This window comes from Carcharhinus amblyrhynchos, chromosome 1 (assembly GCF_965287045.1).
Source record: "Carcharhinus amblyrhynchos chromosome 1, sCarAmb.v2.hapA, whole genome shotgun sequence".
In the NCBI taxonomy this organism is placed as follows: domain Eukaryota; kingdom Metazoa; phylum Chordata; class Chondrichthyes; order Carcharhiniformes; family Carcharhinidae; genus Carcharhinus; species Carcharhinus amblyrhynchos.
The window spans coordinates 40,244,507-40,257,538 of record NC_137324.1 but is presented as its reverse complement, the minus strand read 5'-3'; the positions used below and the strand labels follow the sequence as shown (position 1 = coordinate 40,257,538).

The 13,032-nt window shown below is 42.4% G+C and overlaps 1 protein-coding gene across 1 annotated transcript in view; it reads right to left on the bottom strand.

Moving 5' to 3' along the window:
- Positions 1–13,032, bottom strand: part of ubap2a (ubiquitin associated protein 2a) — a 144,298-nt gene that overhangs the window by 45,449 nt on the left and 85,817 nt on the right. Inside the window, exons 16-17 of the mRNA XM_080213840.1 lie at positions 8,591–8,621; positions 306–483 (exon numbers count right to left, since the gene is read on the bottom strand). Of these exons, the coding sequence (XP_080069966.1) occupies positions 306–483; positions 8,591–8,621 (209 nt within the window). The remainder of the gene's footprint in view (positions 1–305; positions 484–8,590; positions 8,622–13,032) is intronic.

The window sequence follows — 13,032 nt, the reverse complement described above, 5'->3', positions numbered from 1 at the left end:
ATCATGTCCTTAATTATAGCTAATCTCCCTTGTATTCTCAACCTATCTCTCGAAATCACTAGTCAGGAATGCTGGTATTCCAGTCTCCATCCAAATGATGTCAAATTTATGCCCTTCTGTCACAATTGATGCCAAGGTTCCCATTTAATTTTCTCCATATTGCAACCTCAACCCCTTTATACTCAGTATTACATTGTCTTCCCTCCCTAATCTGTTCTCTGCTCTATGGTGTGCTTCCTCACATTTCCTTCCAGTTAATTGAGTTGAACGTTTAAGGTACTATTAACAACCAATCGGACACATACCTGCTAAGTTGTGAAAGGGAGCTGCTGGGCAATTCAATGGTTTGGTTCAGGCTGGTCAAGCTAGCAGAATGTTGCGATACTGGAGGCAGAAGTGAAGCAGTGGACACACCAGTGGATAGCGAACTCACACTTTGTAAAGATTGTGACTCAGCTGATTTCACAGTGGGACATTTCGTAGCTGAAAGAAAAGGTTTCTATCTGTAATATTTCATACCTGCAATTACAAGTTGCTTCACAAATATTAAAAACAAAACTAAAGGTTTAAATACCTTGATTAAAAAAACAAAACTTGAACAGTTCTGACTAAACTGAATTCTGAAGGCTCCAATTAACTTAAACATGGAACACATTGCCACAAGCAATCAAGTCATTTTCAAAATAAGTCACACAAACCGGACCAGATAACTAACTGTAGTTACAAGACAGATGTAGCCAAACGTTGCGAAAACTGTCATCACTACCCTACTTTTATCTCCAATAATTTTTGGGGCAGTTTTAAATTGTAGCAAGCTTATCATGATGATGCAATGCAATAAAACTAATTGCATTCTTTTTGACACTCAAAAACACCAGCACAAAATACGATGGATGCAAAACCGACAGGCTGACTTAGACCACTGCGGAAGTACTGAACAAAACAACACCATCCTCACTACAGCGGTGGATGTGCAGTGTCCCTGAATTACTCATTCACTATATAGACAATGCTCCAAGCATTACTAGCAAAGGTTTGCTTTTCAAAGAGGTGTCTCACTTCCAGACTCAAAACTAGACATTAATCAACCTTCAACACAGGATGTTCCATTGCCCTAGATGCTAGAATAAAAATTCAGAAAATAAACCTGCTCCATATGCCCGCAATCACAGTAAAACCATACAGCCCAAATTATTTCTTGCATAATTGCACTTGATTAAATAAACAGCATAACTTTCAGTACTGAAAGTAGTCCATAGCTCCAAGGTGACTGCTTAATCAGAAGCATAATCTTCTGGTGTTGTCTATTTTCTTCTAAAAGATCTGCATCCATAACCACCCCATGAACAGTAATTTATACCGATACAATATTTACACTGATGAATCAACAGCTTGAGGGATGTTAATCAAAGTTCTAAATAACAATATTATGGTTTCTATTATTCTGGTCATAACCTTAAACCTCGAATATCAAAGTCCAATTTAGCTGGACTTACTGATGGTATTCCAAAAGAGATAACTGCAGAGATGCTGCTCATGCTAATTTTCCAAAATTCCCTACGTCAGAGAACGTCGCCCATCAGATTGGAAATTGGCAAAAGGTTACAGCGCTTTTCAAGGAAAAAATAGGTAGCTAGCCTGTCATTGTGAAAATGCTAGCATCTATAAAGGAAGCAAGTCTTAACAATGCAGTTATAAAAACATAAGAAATAGGAGCAGGAGCAGGAGCAGGCCATCTCGCCCTTCGAGCCTGCCCCGCCACTCAATAAGATCATGGCTGATCTGATGTGGATCAGTTCCACTTTCCCACTTTCTCCCCATAACCCTTAATTCCCTTGTCTATCAGAAATCTATCTACCCATGACTTAAATATATTCAGCGAGGTAGCGTCCACCACTTCAATGGGCAGAGAATTCTAGAGATTCACCACCCTTTGAGTGAAAAAGTTCCTCCTCAACTCTGTTCTAAACTACCCCCCCCATTATTTTGAGGCTGTGCCCTCTAGTTTACTATCCTTTCTAAGCAGAAGAATCTCTCTACCTCTACCCTATCTAGCCCCTTCATTATCTTCTAAGTCTCTATAAGATTCCCCCTCAGCCTTCTAAACTCTGAGTACAGACCCACTCTACTCAATCTCTCTTGCTAAGCTTACCCCCTCATTTCTGGTATCAGCCTGGTGACCTTTCTCTGTACTCCCTCCAAGGCCAATATATCCTTCCACAAATGCAAGGACCAAAACTGCACACAGTACTCCAGTTGGGCCTCACCAGTGCCCTGTAAAGTTGCAGCAAGACCTCCTTGCTTTTATATTCTATTCCCCACGCTATAAAAGGCCAACATTCCATTCGCCGCCTTGATCATCTGCTGCACCTGCAGACTGGGTTTTTGTGACTCATGCACAAGGACCCCTAGGTCCCTGTGCACTGTAGCATGCTACAGCTTTTCACCCTTTAAATAATAATCCCTCCTACTATTATTTCTACCAAAGTGGATAACCTCACATTTGCTAACGTTATACTCCATCTGCTAGGTCTTCACCCACTCACTCGGCCTATCCAGATCTCTCTGCAGACTTCCTGCTTCTTCCACGCAATTCACTTTTCCACTCATCTTCCTGTCATCAGCAAATTTTGTTACCCTACACTCAGCCCCCTCCTCCAGATCGTCTATGTACATGGTAAACAGTTGAGGCCGCAGCACCGATCCCTGCGGCACTCCACCAGTCATCGACTGCCAACCAGAAAAGCACCCATTGATTCCAACTCTCTGCTTCCTGTTACACAACCAATCCTCAATCCACGCTAACACCTTATCCCCAACTCTGTGCACCCTAACCTTCTGCAACAACCTTTTGTGAGGCACCTTATCAAACGCCTTCTCAAAATCTAAAAACACTGTATCCACCAGTTCCCCTCTGTCCACCGCAATAGTCACATCCTCACAGAAATCCAATAAATTTGTTAAACACAACTTCCCCTTCACGAATCCGTGCTGCGTCTGCTTGATCAAACCGTTCTTTTCTAGGTGTCTCGCTATTTCTTCTTTGATGTTCTAGCATTTTTCCAACTACGGACGTTAAGCTAACCGGCCTATAATTCCCTGCCTTTTGTCTGCTACCTTTTTTAAACAGCAGCGTAATATTTGCTGTTTTCCAATCTTCTGGCACTTCCCCGGAGTCTAGCGAATTTTGATAACTAATTACTAAGGCAATTGCTATCACCTCTGCCATTTCTTTCAGAACCCTGGGATGCATTCCATCCGGTCCCGGGGACTTCAGTCCCATTAGTCTATCAAGCACTACCTCTCTAGTGACAGTAACTGCATTAAGGACCTCATCTCCTACCATCCCTCTGTCTTTAATATTCGGCAAGCTATTTGCGTCCTCCTCCATGAAGACCGACACAAAAAAATTTATTTAAAGCCTCAGCCATTTCCTTGTTACCCACCACTAAATCCCCCCTCTCGTCCTCCAAAGGTCCAACATTCACTCTAACCAGTCTCCTCCTCTTTATGTATTTGTAAAAACTTTTACTATCATTTTTTATATTTAGAGCTAGTTTGGCTTCATACTCTATCTTTCCTGTCTTAATCGCTTTCTTAGTCATTCTTTGTTGTTTTTTAAATCTTTCCCAATCTTCTAATCGCCCACTATTTTTAGCCGCTCTGAACGCATCAGCTTTTAATTCAATACTCTCCTTTATTTCCTTCAATAACCACGGCTGGTTATCTCTTACAGTCCTTCTTTACCATCGGAATATATTTCTGCTGAGTACCGAAAAAGATCTCCTTAAAAATCCTCCACTGTTCCTCAGCCGTCCTACCAACCAATTTGCGCCCGCCAATCTACATTCGCCAATTCCACCCTCATTATACTCCCCTCTGTTCAAACAGAGGACGCAGGTTTGGGACCCTACTTTCTCATCCTCCACCTGCGTCAGAAATTCAACCATACTATGATCACTCGTCCCAAGAGGATCCCTCACCAGAAGATCCCTAATTCTACCTGCCTCGTTACACAGTACCAGATCTAAGATAGCTCTCTCCCTCGTAGGTTCCGTTCCATACTGTTCCCGACAACATTCTAAGAACTTCCTCAAGCCCACCGCGTCCGACTTGGGTCAACCAATCAATGTGCAGATTAAAATCCCCCATAATTATCACCGTTCCGTTTCTGCAGCATCAATTATTTGCTTGTTTATAACCCGCCCCACCTCAAAGTTATTATTTGGGGGCCTATAGACCACACCCACCAGCACCTTTCTCCCCTTACTATTCCTTGTCTCCACCCACGATTCCACGTTTTACTCTTTGGAGCCTATATCTTCTCTTACTACCGCCCTGATATTATCCTTTATTAACAGAGCTACCCCACCTCCTTTTTCCTCCTGTCTATCCTCCCTAAACGCCTGATACCCCTGGATATTCAGTTCCCAGTTCCTGTCACCCTGCAACCACATTTCTACAATGGCCACTAGATCATACCCATTTGTGCTGATTTGCGCCATCCGCTCATTCACTTTGTTCCGAATGCTTCATGCATTCAGGTAAAGTGTCTTTATACCAGCCTTTATCTGGTATCTTTATCTTGTAGAAATGCTACTAACCTCTCTCGTGCCCCCTACTCCTTTAATTAGCAGAACATCCTCAACATTAACCTGCACACGTATCCTTGACTTTAGATTTTGTAACTTCCCCCACCCCTGCACCCTCCCCCCCACTAAATAGTTTAAAGCCCTATCTACAGTCCTAGTTATACGATTCTCCAGGACTCTGGTCCCAGCACGATTCGGACAGTTAGAAAAGCATTGTTCAATTAGAGCTAGTCAAAATCATTTATGGAAGGGAAATCCTGTTCGACAAATTTATTAGAATTTTTTGAGGTAAAGGGAATCATGTAGATTTATTATCATCAGATGTATTGAGATAGTAAGAAAAAGTTTCTTGCACGCTATACAGACAAAGCAGAGTATATAGGGGAGGAGAGTCTGCAGAATATGTGGTTACAGTCACAGATAGGGCGCAGAAAAAGATCAGTTGAATACATGTTCGGTCCATTCAAGTCCAATGGTAGCAGCGAAAAAATCTGTCCAAGTCGCTCGTTATGTATTCTCAGACGTGTGTGTCGTTTACCCGACGGCAGGATGTATATCCAGGCTGCATGGGGCCGTTAATTATGCTGTCTGCGTTTCTGAGGCAGGGGGCATCAACGGTGGTGGAGGACGGGGGGGACGGGGGGTGGGGGGGGCAATGTTCACAATCATTAAGTTGCTTGCAGACTTGGTCAGAGCAGGAGCCATATCAAGCTGCGATACATCTAGAAAAGATGTTCTCTATTGTGTGTAAAAATTGGTGACAGTTGCAGCAGACATGTCAGATTTTGTTAGCTTCCTGAGAAAGTAGAGGTGTTAGTGGGCTCTCTAAGCTATGTCATCAGTACAGAGGAACCAGGACAGGCTGTTGGTGATCCGGAACCTAGAAATTTGGAACTCTCAACCATTTCCACTACTTCACCATTGATGTAGACAGTGTAATGTCCTCCACTACATTTCCTGAAGTCAGTGAGTGCCTTGTTCATTTTCTGACATTGAGGGAAAAGATTGCTGTCGCACCATTTCACCAGATTCTCTCTTTCATGTACTGCGTCACATTATTTGAGATCCAACCTACTACAGTGGTGTCGTCAGCAAATTTGAAAATCTAGTTAGAGCAGAATTTAGCCACACACTCATAAGCGTACAAAGAGTATAGTAAGGGGCTGAGGACACAGCCTTGCGGGGCACCAGTATTGAGGATAATCATGACAAAGGTGCTGTTGCCTATCTTCCTAATTGCAGTCTGTGGGTTAGAAAGACTAGGATCCAGCCGCAGAGGGAGGAGCCAAGCCCCAGGTCGTGGAGTTTGGAGAGGAGTTTCATTGGATAATGATGTTGAAAGCTGAGCTGCACTCAAATAGGAGCCTGATATGTTCTTGTTACCCAGTGTGCCAGGGTTGAGTGTAGAGCCAGGGAAATGGCATCTGCTGTGGACACGTTGCGACAATAGGTGAACTGTAATGGATCCAGCCAATCTGGGAGACCAGTGTTGATGGGTGCCATGACTAACCTTTCAAAGCACTTGATAACAGATGTCAGAGCTACCAGGCAGTAACCATCAAGGCATGTTGCCAGACTTTACTTTGGTACAGGGATGGAGGACATCTTTTCGAAGCAGATAGGGACTTCAGATCAGTGTAAGGGGTTAAAGATGTCTGCAAATACCTCCACCAGCTGATCCATGCAGGATCTGAGTGCTCATCCAGGTACCCCATTCCATGCGTTAACTTTCAAGGCAGCTGATCTAATCTGACATCTGATACCACCAGTACCTCGGATGCTGGTTCGACCGACGCTTCTGGGACAGATGACGTCTTCATGCTTACCTCTTGTTCAAAATGGGTGTAGAATGCTTTGAGCTCAACGGGGAGGGTTGCATTGTTGCTGATAACTGTACAAGCCTTAATCTTGTAGCCTGTTTTGCGTAGACCTTGCCACAATCTGTGTGGCGAGCCTAGGATTCTACTTTGGTCCAGTACTATCTCTTGGCATGTTTTATGGTTTTCTGTAGATCATATCTGGATTTCTTGTATAGGTCTGCTTTTTTGGCAGAGTCTTCTATGCACTTAGTAATGTGGTATACATGTTGATGCATCATCCAGAGTAATTGTAGCATATCTGGTTTTCCCAAAAGGCATTCAACAAGGCACCACAGGAGATTAAAGGGCAAGGGCTCAAGGAGTGCCAGATAAAATATTAGCATGGATAAAGGATTAGTTAATAGATAGGAAGCAGAGTGTGGATGCAAAAATAGGGCACTTTCAAGTTGGCAAGCAGCGAATAGTGAGTGCCTCAAGAAACAATGCTGGATCCTCTGCTACTTACATTTTACACGAATAATTTAAGCACATTACTGTCTTTTCACTGAAGTTTGCTGATGATACAAAACAGGGCAGAAATACAAGTTGTGAGCAGGACATGGAAAAATCTAGAGATATTGACGGATTAAGTGTGCAGGCAACAAAATGTTCAGAGGTTTGGGTATGCTCATAGAAGGAACGCAGAAAGCTAGCATTTATTAAGGCAAATGACACATTTGCTTGTACTTCAAGGGGCTGAAATACACGACTTGAAATACATAATTTGCACCCACTCAATTAATCATAGAAAATAAAATTGTACACAACTTAACTCTAGAAAGTAGAGACAAAATAACGCTAGGGTCATGGTTTGATTGACTTTTAGAAAAAGATTGCATGGTATTTACATCACAAAAACATGGACCACTTGACCCAGAGGTTGTTGCTGATTAAAACTACATACAAAAATGCATTCAATTGTGGTGAAAGGGGTAAATAAATTACTGGTTCATTACTAAAGGGAGATTGCATTATTCTTGTATGAGGCACTGGACAGAATCCAATATGCAGTGCAGTGAATGGGTCCCAAAGATTAGTGCCCTTGTGAAGAGAGATGCATGCAATGAAACGGAACTAGTGAGGTTATGAGGAAAGGCTACATAACCAGCCCCTTTCACTTTGAGGCAGTGCCTCTGACTAGAAGATTATATTCTTCGCTCATGTTTATGACTTTCCACAAACATATACTATTGTTCAAGTGTGGTTTTAGAACGGTCATCGCTCCTCTCATGCATTCATTACCTCACTTTGGAAACCAACCCCCGATTATTTAGACCACCATGTTCAAGTTGCTAAAAGATGCTTACACAAAAAGTTTTTCAAAAATGCTGTATTTAGCATTGTTAGGGAACTTAACCACTATCCAGTTCTCTTACTTCACTCCTCAAGAGACCAGACAAACCTTCTGGTGTCTTTTTAAAAAAAGCGATAGCACGTTCATCTGCCTGAGGTGGCGTACAGACTTCCTGAGCAATACATTGCAACAATTATACCACCTTTGGTTACTTCACAAGTAATATGTATATATTAATTAAAGTAATAATTTGTTCTGAAGTCGTTTCTAATTATATCCAATTCTAATTACTTCATTTATGTCAGGTGAATATAGTTAGCCAGTAGGCTATAAACACTTGCCAATTATAATATTCAATTACATACCAAGCACACCAGCATGGTTTCACCATCCACACCAGCAGACCCTGGCTGTTTTGGCTACCCTCCTCATGGTTTATCAAAGTTCTCATTTTTGTGTCCCTTGCTCAGATCGCCCAATTGTAGGACCTTTACAGAAACAACTTCACAGCAGCTTCCCAGGGAATTCTGCTATACTCACAGGGGAGCTTTACTGCTTTCAATAATTTTAATCCAAGTATTCAAAGACATTTTTAAAAAAATGATGCAATCTGAAAGTTGCCTTATTCAAAAGTCAAATTATCTAACATGGGGTGCTGGAAGTGAGAATTTTAATCACCCTGTAAACTAAAGGAGAACTAGAAGAATTGTTCACAGTCTTAAACAAGTAGTTAAGATCGATAAAAGAACCATCTTAAACTGTTATTTTGCACAAAATGAAAATACAATTTTGACAAGTGTACAATATGTTTACATGCTAACATTGACAATTTGTTAAATACTCACCTTCAAGTGCCTGTTGTGCCCCAAGACCATTCTGTAAATGAAAGATACAAATGTCTGACTGGTGTTATAAGGATACCTTATCATAGAATAAACTTTTAGTTTAGAAAACAAAAGCAAAATACTATGGATGGTGATACTTAAAACAAAACGCTGGAAAGCACAAGGCAGCAGTTTGTTAACTTGATGCATTACCACCCTCTCTGGCCCTCACATCATCCCTTTTATTACTTAATCACTCTTGACCTCCACCCCATCGCAAATCCAGTCCGTTGTTTTTTTTTCTTTTCTCACCTTCTTCCACCTTAGTCTGCACTTGCTTAAAAACATTGTAGAAGCTTACAGCACAAAAGCAGAATATTCAGCTTGCCACATTCAGCTGGCTCAAGAGCAGTTATGTTTAGTTCCAAGCCCACATCTGTCTGTAACCATGCAACTCTTGCACCTTAGAATACCTGCCTAACCTTTACCAAGATCTTCCATTTCTGATACATCGACCCAACACATTGATTCTTACCACTCTACAGACCTGTTGACATATTACTCTAATTTTTGTTATTTATCTGGCCTGAGTTTAAATTTTCTCAAACTTGTGAAACAAATTCGTCATTTAAGCTGTGGAAAAGGATATAGACTTCTCAAATTCACTTTACAAAGCACCCAGGAATTGAAAAATAAGCATCAAGCTGCTATTCATTTTATTTGCTTCACTTCCAGTGATATCACTGCATACAAACACAAATCTAAACTACAAGAGAAAAACACCTGTTTACCCTTGCTCCTAGAGTACAATGTTCAAATGCAACAAGATCTGGATAATATCCAGGCTTAGGTTTACAAGTGGCAAGTAACATTCGAGCCACAAAAATGCCAGGCAATGATCATCGCTGTTAAGCGACACTCTAACCACCCTTTGACATTCAAAGGTGTTACCATCACTGAATTCCCCCACTACCAGCATCCACGGGGTTACCACTGACCAGAAACTCAACTGAACTTGCTACAAACAGTGACTACAAAAGCAGATCAGAGGCTAGGAATACCGCAGTGAGAAATTCACCTCGACTCCCCAAAGCTTATCCACCATCTATAAAGGAACAAATCAGGAGTGTGATGGAACACTCCCCACTTGCCTGGATAGATGCAGCTCCAACAAGACAAGCAGCTTGACACCATCTAGGACAAAGCAGCATGCTTCATTGGCATCACATCCACACCCTCCACACTGACGCTCAGTAGTAGCAGCGCGTACTACCTACACGATCCTACCTCAGTAGTAGCAGCACATACTACCTACAAGATCCTTTGGCAGTACCTTCCAAACCCAAGGCCGCTTCTATCTAGAAGGACATGGGCAGCAGACATATGGGAACACCACTACTTGCAAGTTCCCCTCCAAGCCACTCACCATCCTGACTTGGAAATATATTACTGTTCCATCATTCGCTGGGTCCAAATTGTGGAATTCCCTCCCTAATGACATTGTGGGTCAACGCACTGCACATGGACTGCAGTGTTTCAAGGCAGTGGCTCACCACCAGCTTCTCAAGGACAACTAGGGATGGGCAATAAATGCTGGCCAGCCAGTGGTGCCCATATCTCATAAATGAATAAAAACAAAATTTTAGAATGCACTGTGCACCACCAATTCTAACCCCAGATAGAGGATAGGGTATCAAATACATGCTACCTCCTCTGGCTTCAGGTATGAGTACTATAGGCTGCAGTGTACAAGGCATAGATGATGAATTCATTCCTCTAGCCCCATTCATTGTATTTTTGCACACACTGAAGGTGACTTTCCTTTTCAGCCACAACAGGCTAAACACGCAATTGCACCCCACAGGTTTCACTGACCTAATAATTGGGTACAAGTGGTTGAAAGCAGACAATATGGTCTGTGTTGCAAAGCTCCATGCGAGTTTAAGACACACTCACACAGAGACCCAACAGGGCAAATGATAGAGAAAAGAACCTAACAAATGAAGTATAAAACTGGTTTCAAGCTGGAAGTTGTAACATTTGCTATCACAAAACAGTGCTGCTGTGAAAAAATTTGGTGTTCGTGAAAAACTGGAGCGAGAATGCTAAAAAGAATTTGCCTTGAAGATGTCCAAGGGAAATGCATCTCAGAACAGGGACCAGCCACTAGCCGTCACCATTAGAAAGCAATGTGCATATATATACCAAATCAAACTGAGTCCAGTTAAGTTTTAAAGAGCAACACTTAGTTGGTGTAGCCACCTTGTGCTATGAGAGATGACCACGATGCTTAGAGGCTACCAAAATATCTCTATGCCAAAACTGCTAAGTTTCCAGCAATTCATCATCTGACAGCGACAAAAATACAAGTACCCATTCGGCGACATTGGCAATATGGAAGTGACTCCCATGAATTTCAATGTGCCCAGCAAGTTAACTATGGAGTGGAAAGATTCAACAGTTGACTGAAAATGGATGCAAATTTCATGGTAGTACTGGCCTATGTAGCTAACAGAATAAAATTAAAGCCATGCCAAGCTTCAAATTTCCTGAAGGGTTTTTGTGCAAATCCAAAAACAGTTGTTTGGATGAGGATTGGAGTGAACTTATGGATCCAAAATGTGCGGATCAATAATGTTTGGAATAAATATCCTGGTGGCCTGTTAAAGAATGCAACTAAGTGTGTGACATATTCACATCCCATATAACCAATAGGATCCATGAGGTGCCCTCAAAGTAATATCAACACTGCAGTTCTTCCCAGTGAACTAACATAGAAGATCAACCTAAAAACCTGGGCCTCAAAGATCCATACAAGGACCAGTTCTTCCAATGATCTAATATACACAGCTCAATCTTAGAATGGGTGCCTCAACAAGCCATTCAAGGATCATGTTTGCATCAAATGGAAAATGCGCATGGTTGATCGAGAAAACATCCTCCACAAAGAATGCAAATTGCATGCTGCCCCACTAAGGTTTTATGCAGTTTGGTCATCAAACCATGAGGTGCTAATAGTACACAGATGGTCATGAGGTCACTCAAAAGATGGAGAATATCAATTCAGTGGATGAAGAGAAAGATCTGTTGTTGATTCAGAAGCCAAATGTGCCACATCTGTTCTAAGTTGGGATATTTATGAAGACGCCATAGCAAAAATGCCTCAGCAATTTGATGAACAATGTGTTGGATGCCCCAGATTGAATTTGATGGTGTTTACAACTTTTATTGTAGTTAAAGGTACTTTGTAGAATTAATTTATTAAAATAACATGTGCCACATGATTTTAACCTGAATTACTAGTGTTTTTAATCCACATTTCAAAACAGCAGCCACCCAATGTTCACATTTTGTACTGGCACAGAAGTTGACCTCATTTCTGAAAGGAATTTTACAGACTTCAGAAGTTGAACATAAGAACATAAGAAATAGGAACAGGAGTAGGCCATCCAGCCCTTCGAGCCTGCCCCGCCATTCAATAAGATCATGGCTGATCTGTCGCTGCTCAGTTCCACTTTCCCGCCCTCTCCCCATAACCCTTAATCCCCTCTCCTATCAAAAACCCATCAACCCGCGTCTTAAAAATATTTAGCGAGGCAGCCTCCACCACTTCAACAGGCAGAGAATTCCAGAGATTCACCACCCTTTGTGTGAAGAAGTTCCTCCTCAACTCCGTTCTAAACCGCCCCCCTTTTATCTTGAGGCTGTGCCCCCTAGTCCTATTGTCTTTTTTGAGCGGGAAGAGTCTTTCCACCTCTATCCTATCCATCCCATTCATCATCTTATACGTCTCAATGAGATCTCCTCTCATTCTTCTAAACTCTAACGAGTACAAGCCCAGTTTATTCAGCCTCTCCTCATAGCTCAACCCCCTCAACTCCGGTATCAGCCTAGTAAACCTCCTCTGCACTCCCTCCAAGGCCAAAATATCTTTGCGCAGGTGCGGCGCCCAAAAATGCACACAGTACTCCAGTTGCGGCCTCACCAATGCCCTATACAGCTGCAGCAAGACCTCCCTACTTTTATATTCAATCCCCTTCGCTATGAAGGCCAGCATCCCATTCGCCTTCCTGACCACCTGCTGCACCTGCAAGCTGGGTTTTTGCGACTCATGCACAAGGACCCCGAGGTCCCTCTGCACCGTCGCCTGCTGCAGTTTTTCGCCCCGTAAGTAATAGTCCTTCCTACCATTTTTCCTACCAAAGTGGACCACCTCACACTTGCCAACATTAAATTCCATTTGCCATTTCTTGGCCCATTCGCCCAGCCTATCTAGATCCTTCTGCAGACTCTCCACACCCTCCGCACAATTTGCCGTTCCCCCAATCTTGGTGTCATCAGCAAATTTCGACACCCTACACTCAGTTCCCTCCTCCAGATCATCTATATAAATGGTAAAAAGCTGAGGCCCCAGCAACGACCCCTGGGGCACTCCACTAGTCACCATCCGCCAATCCGAATAG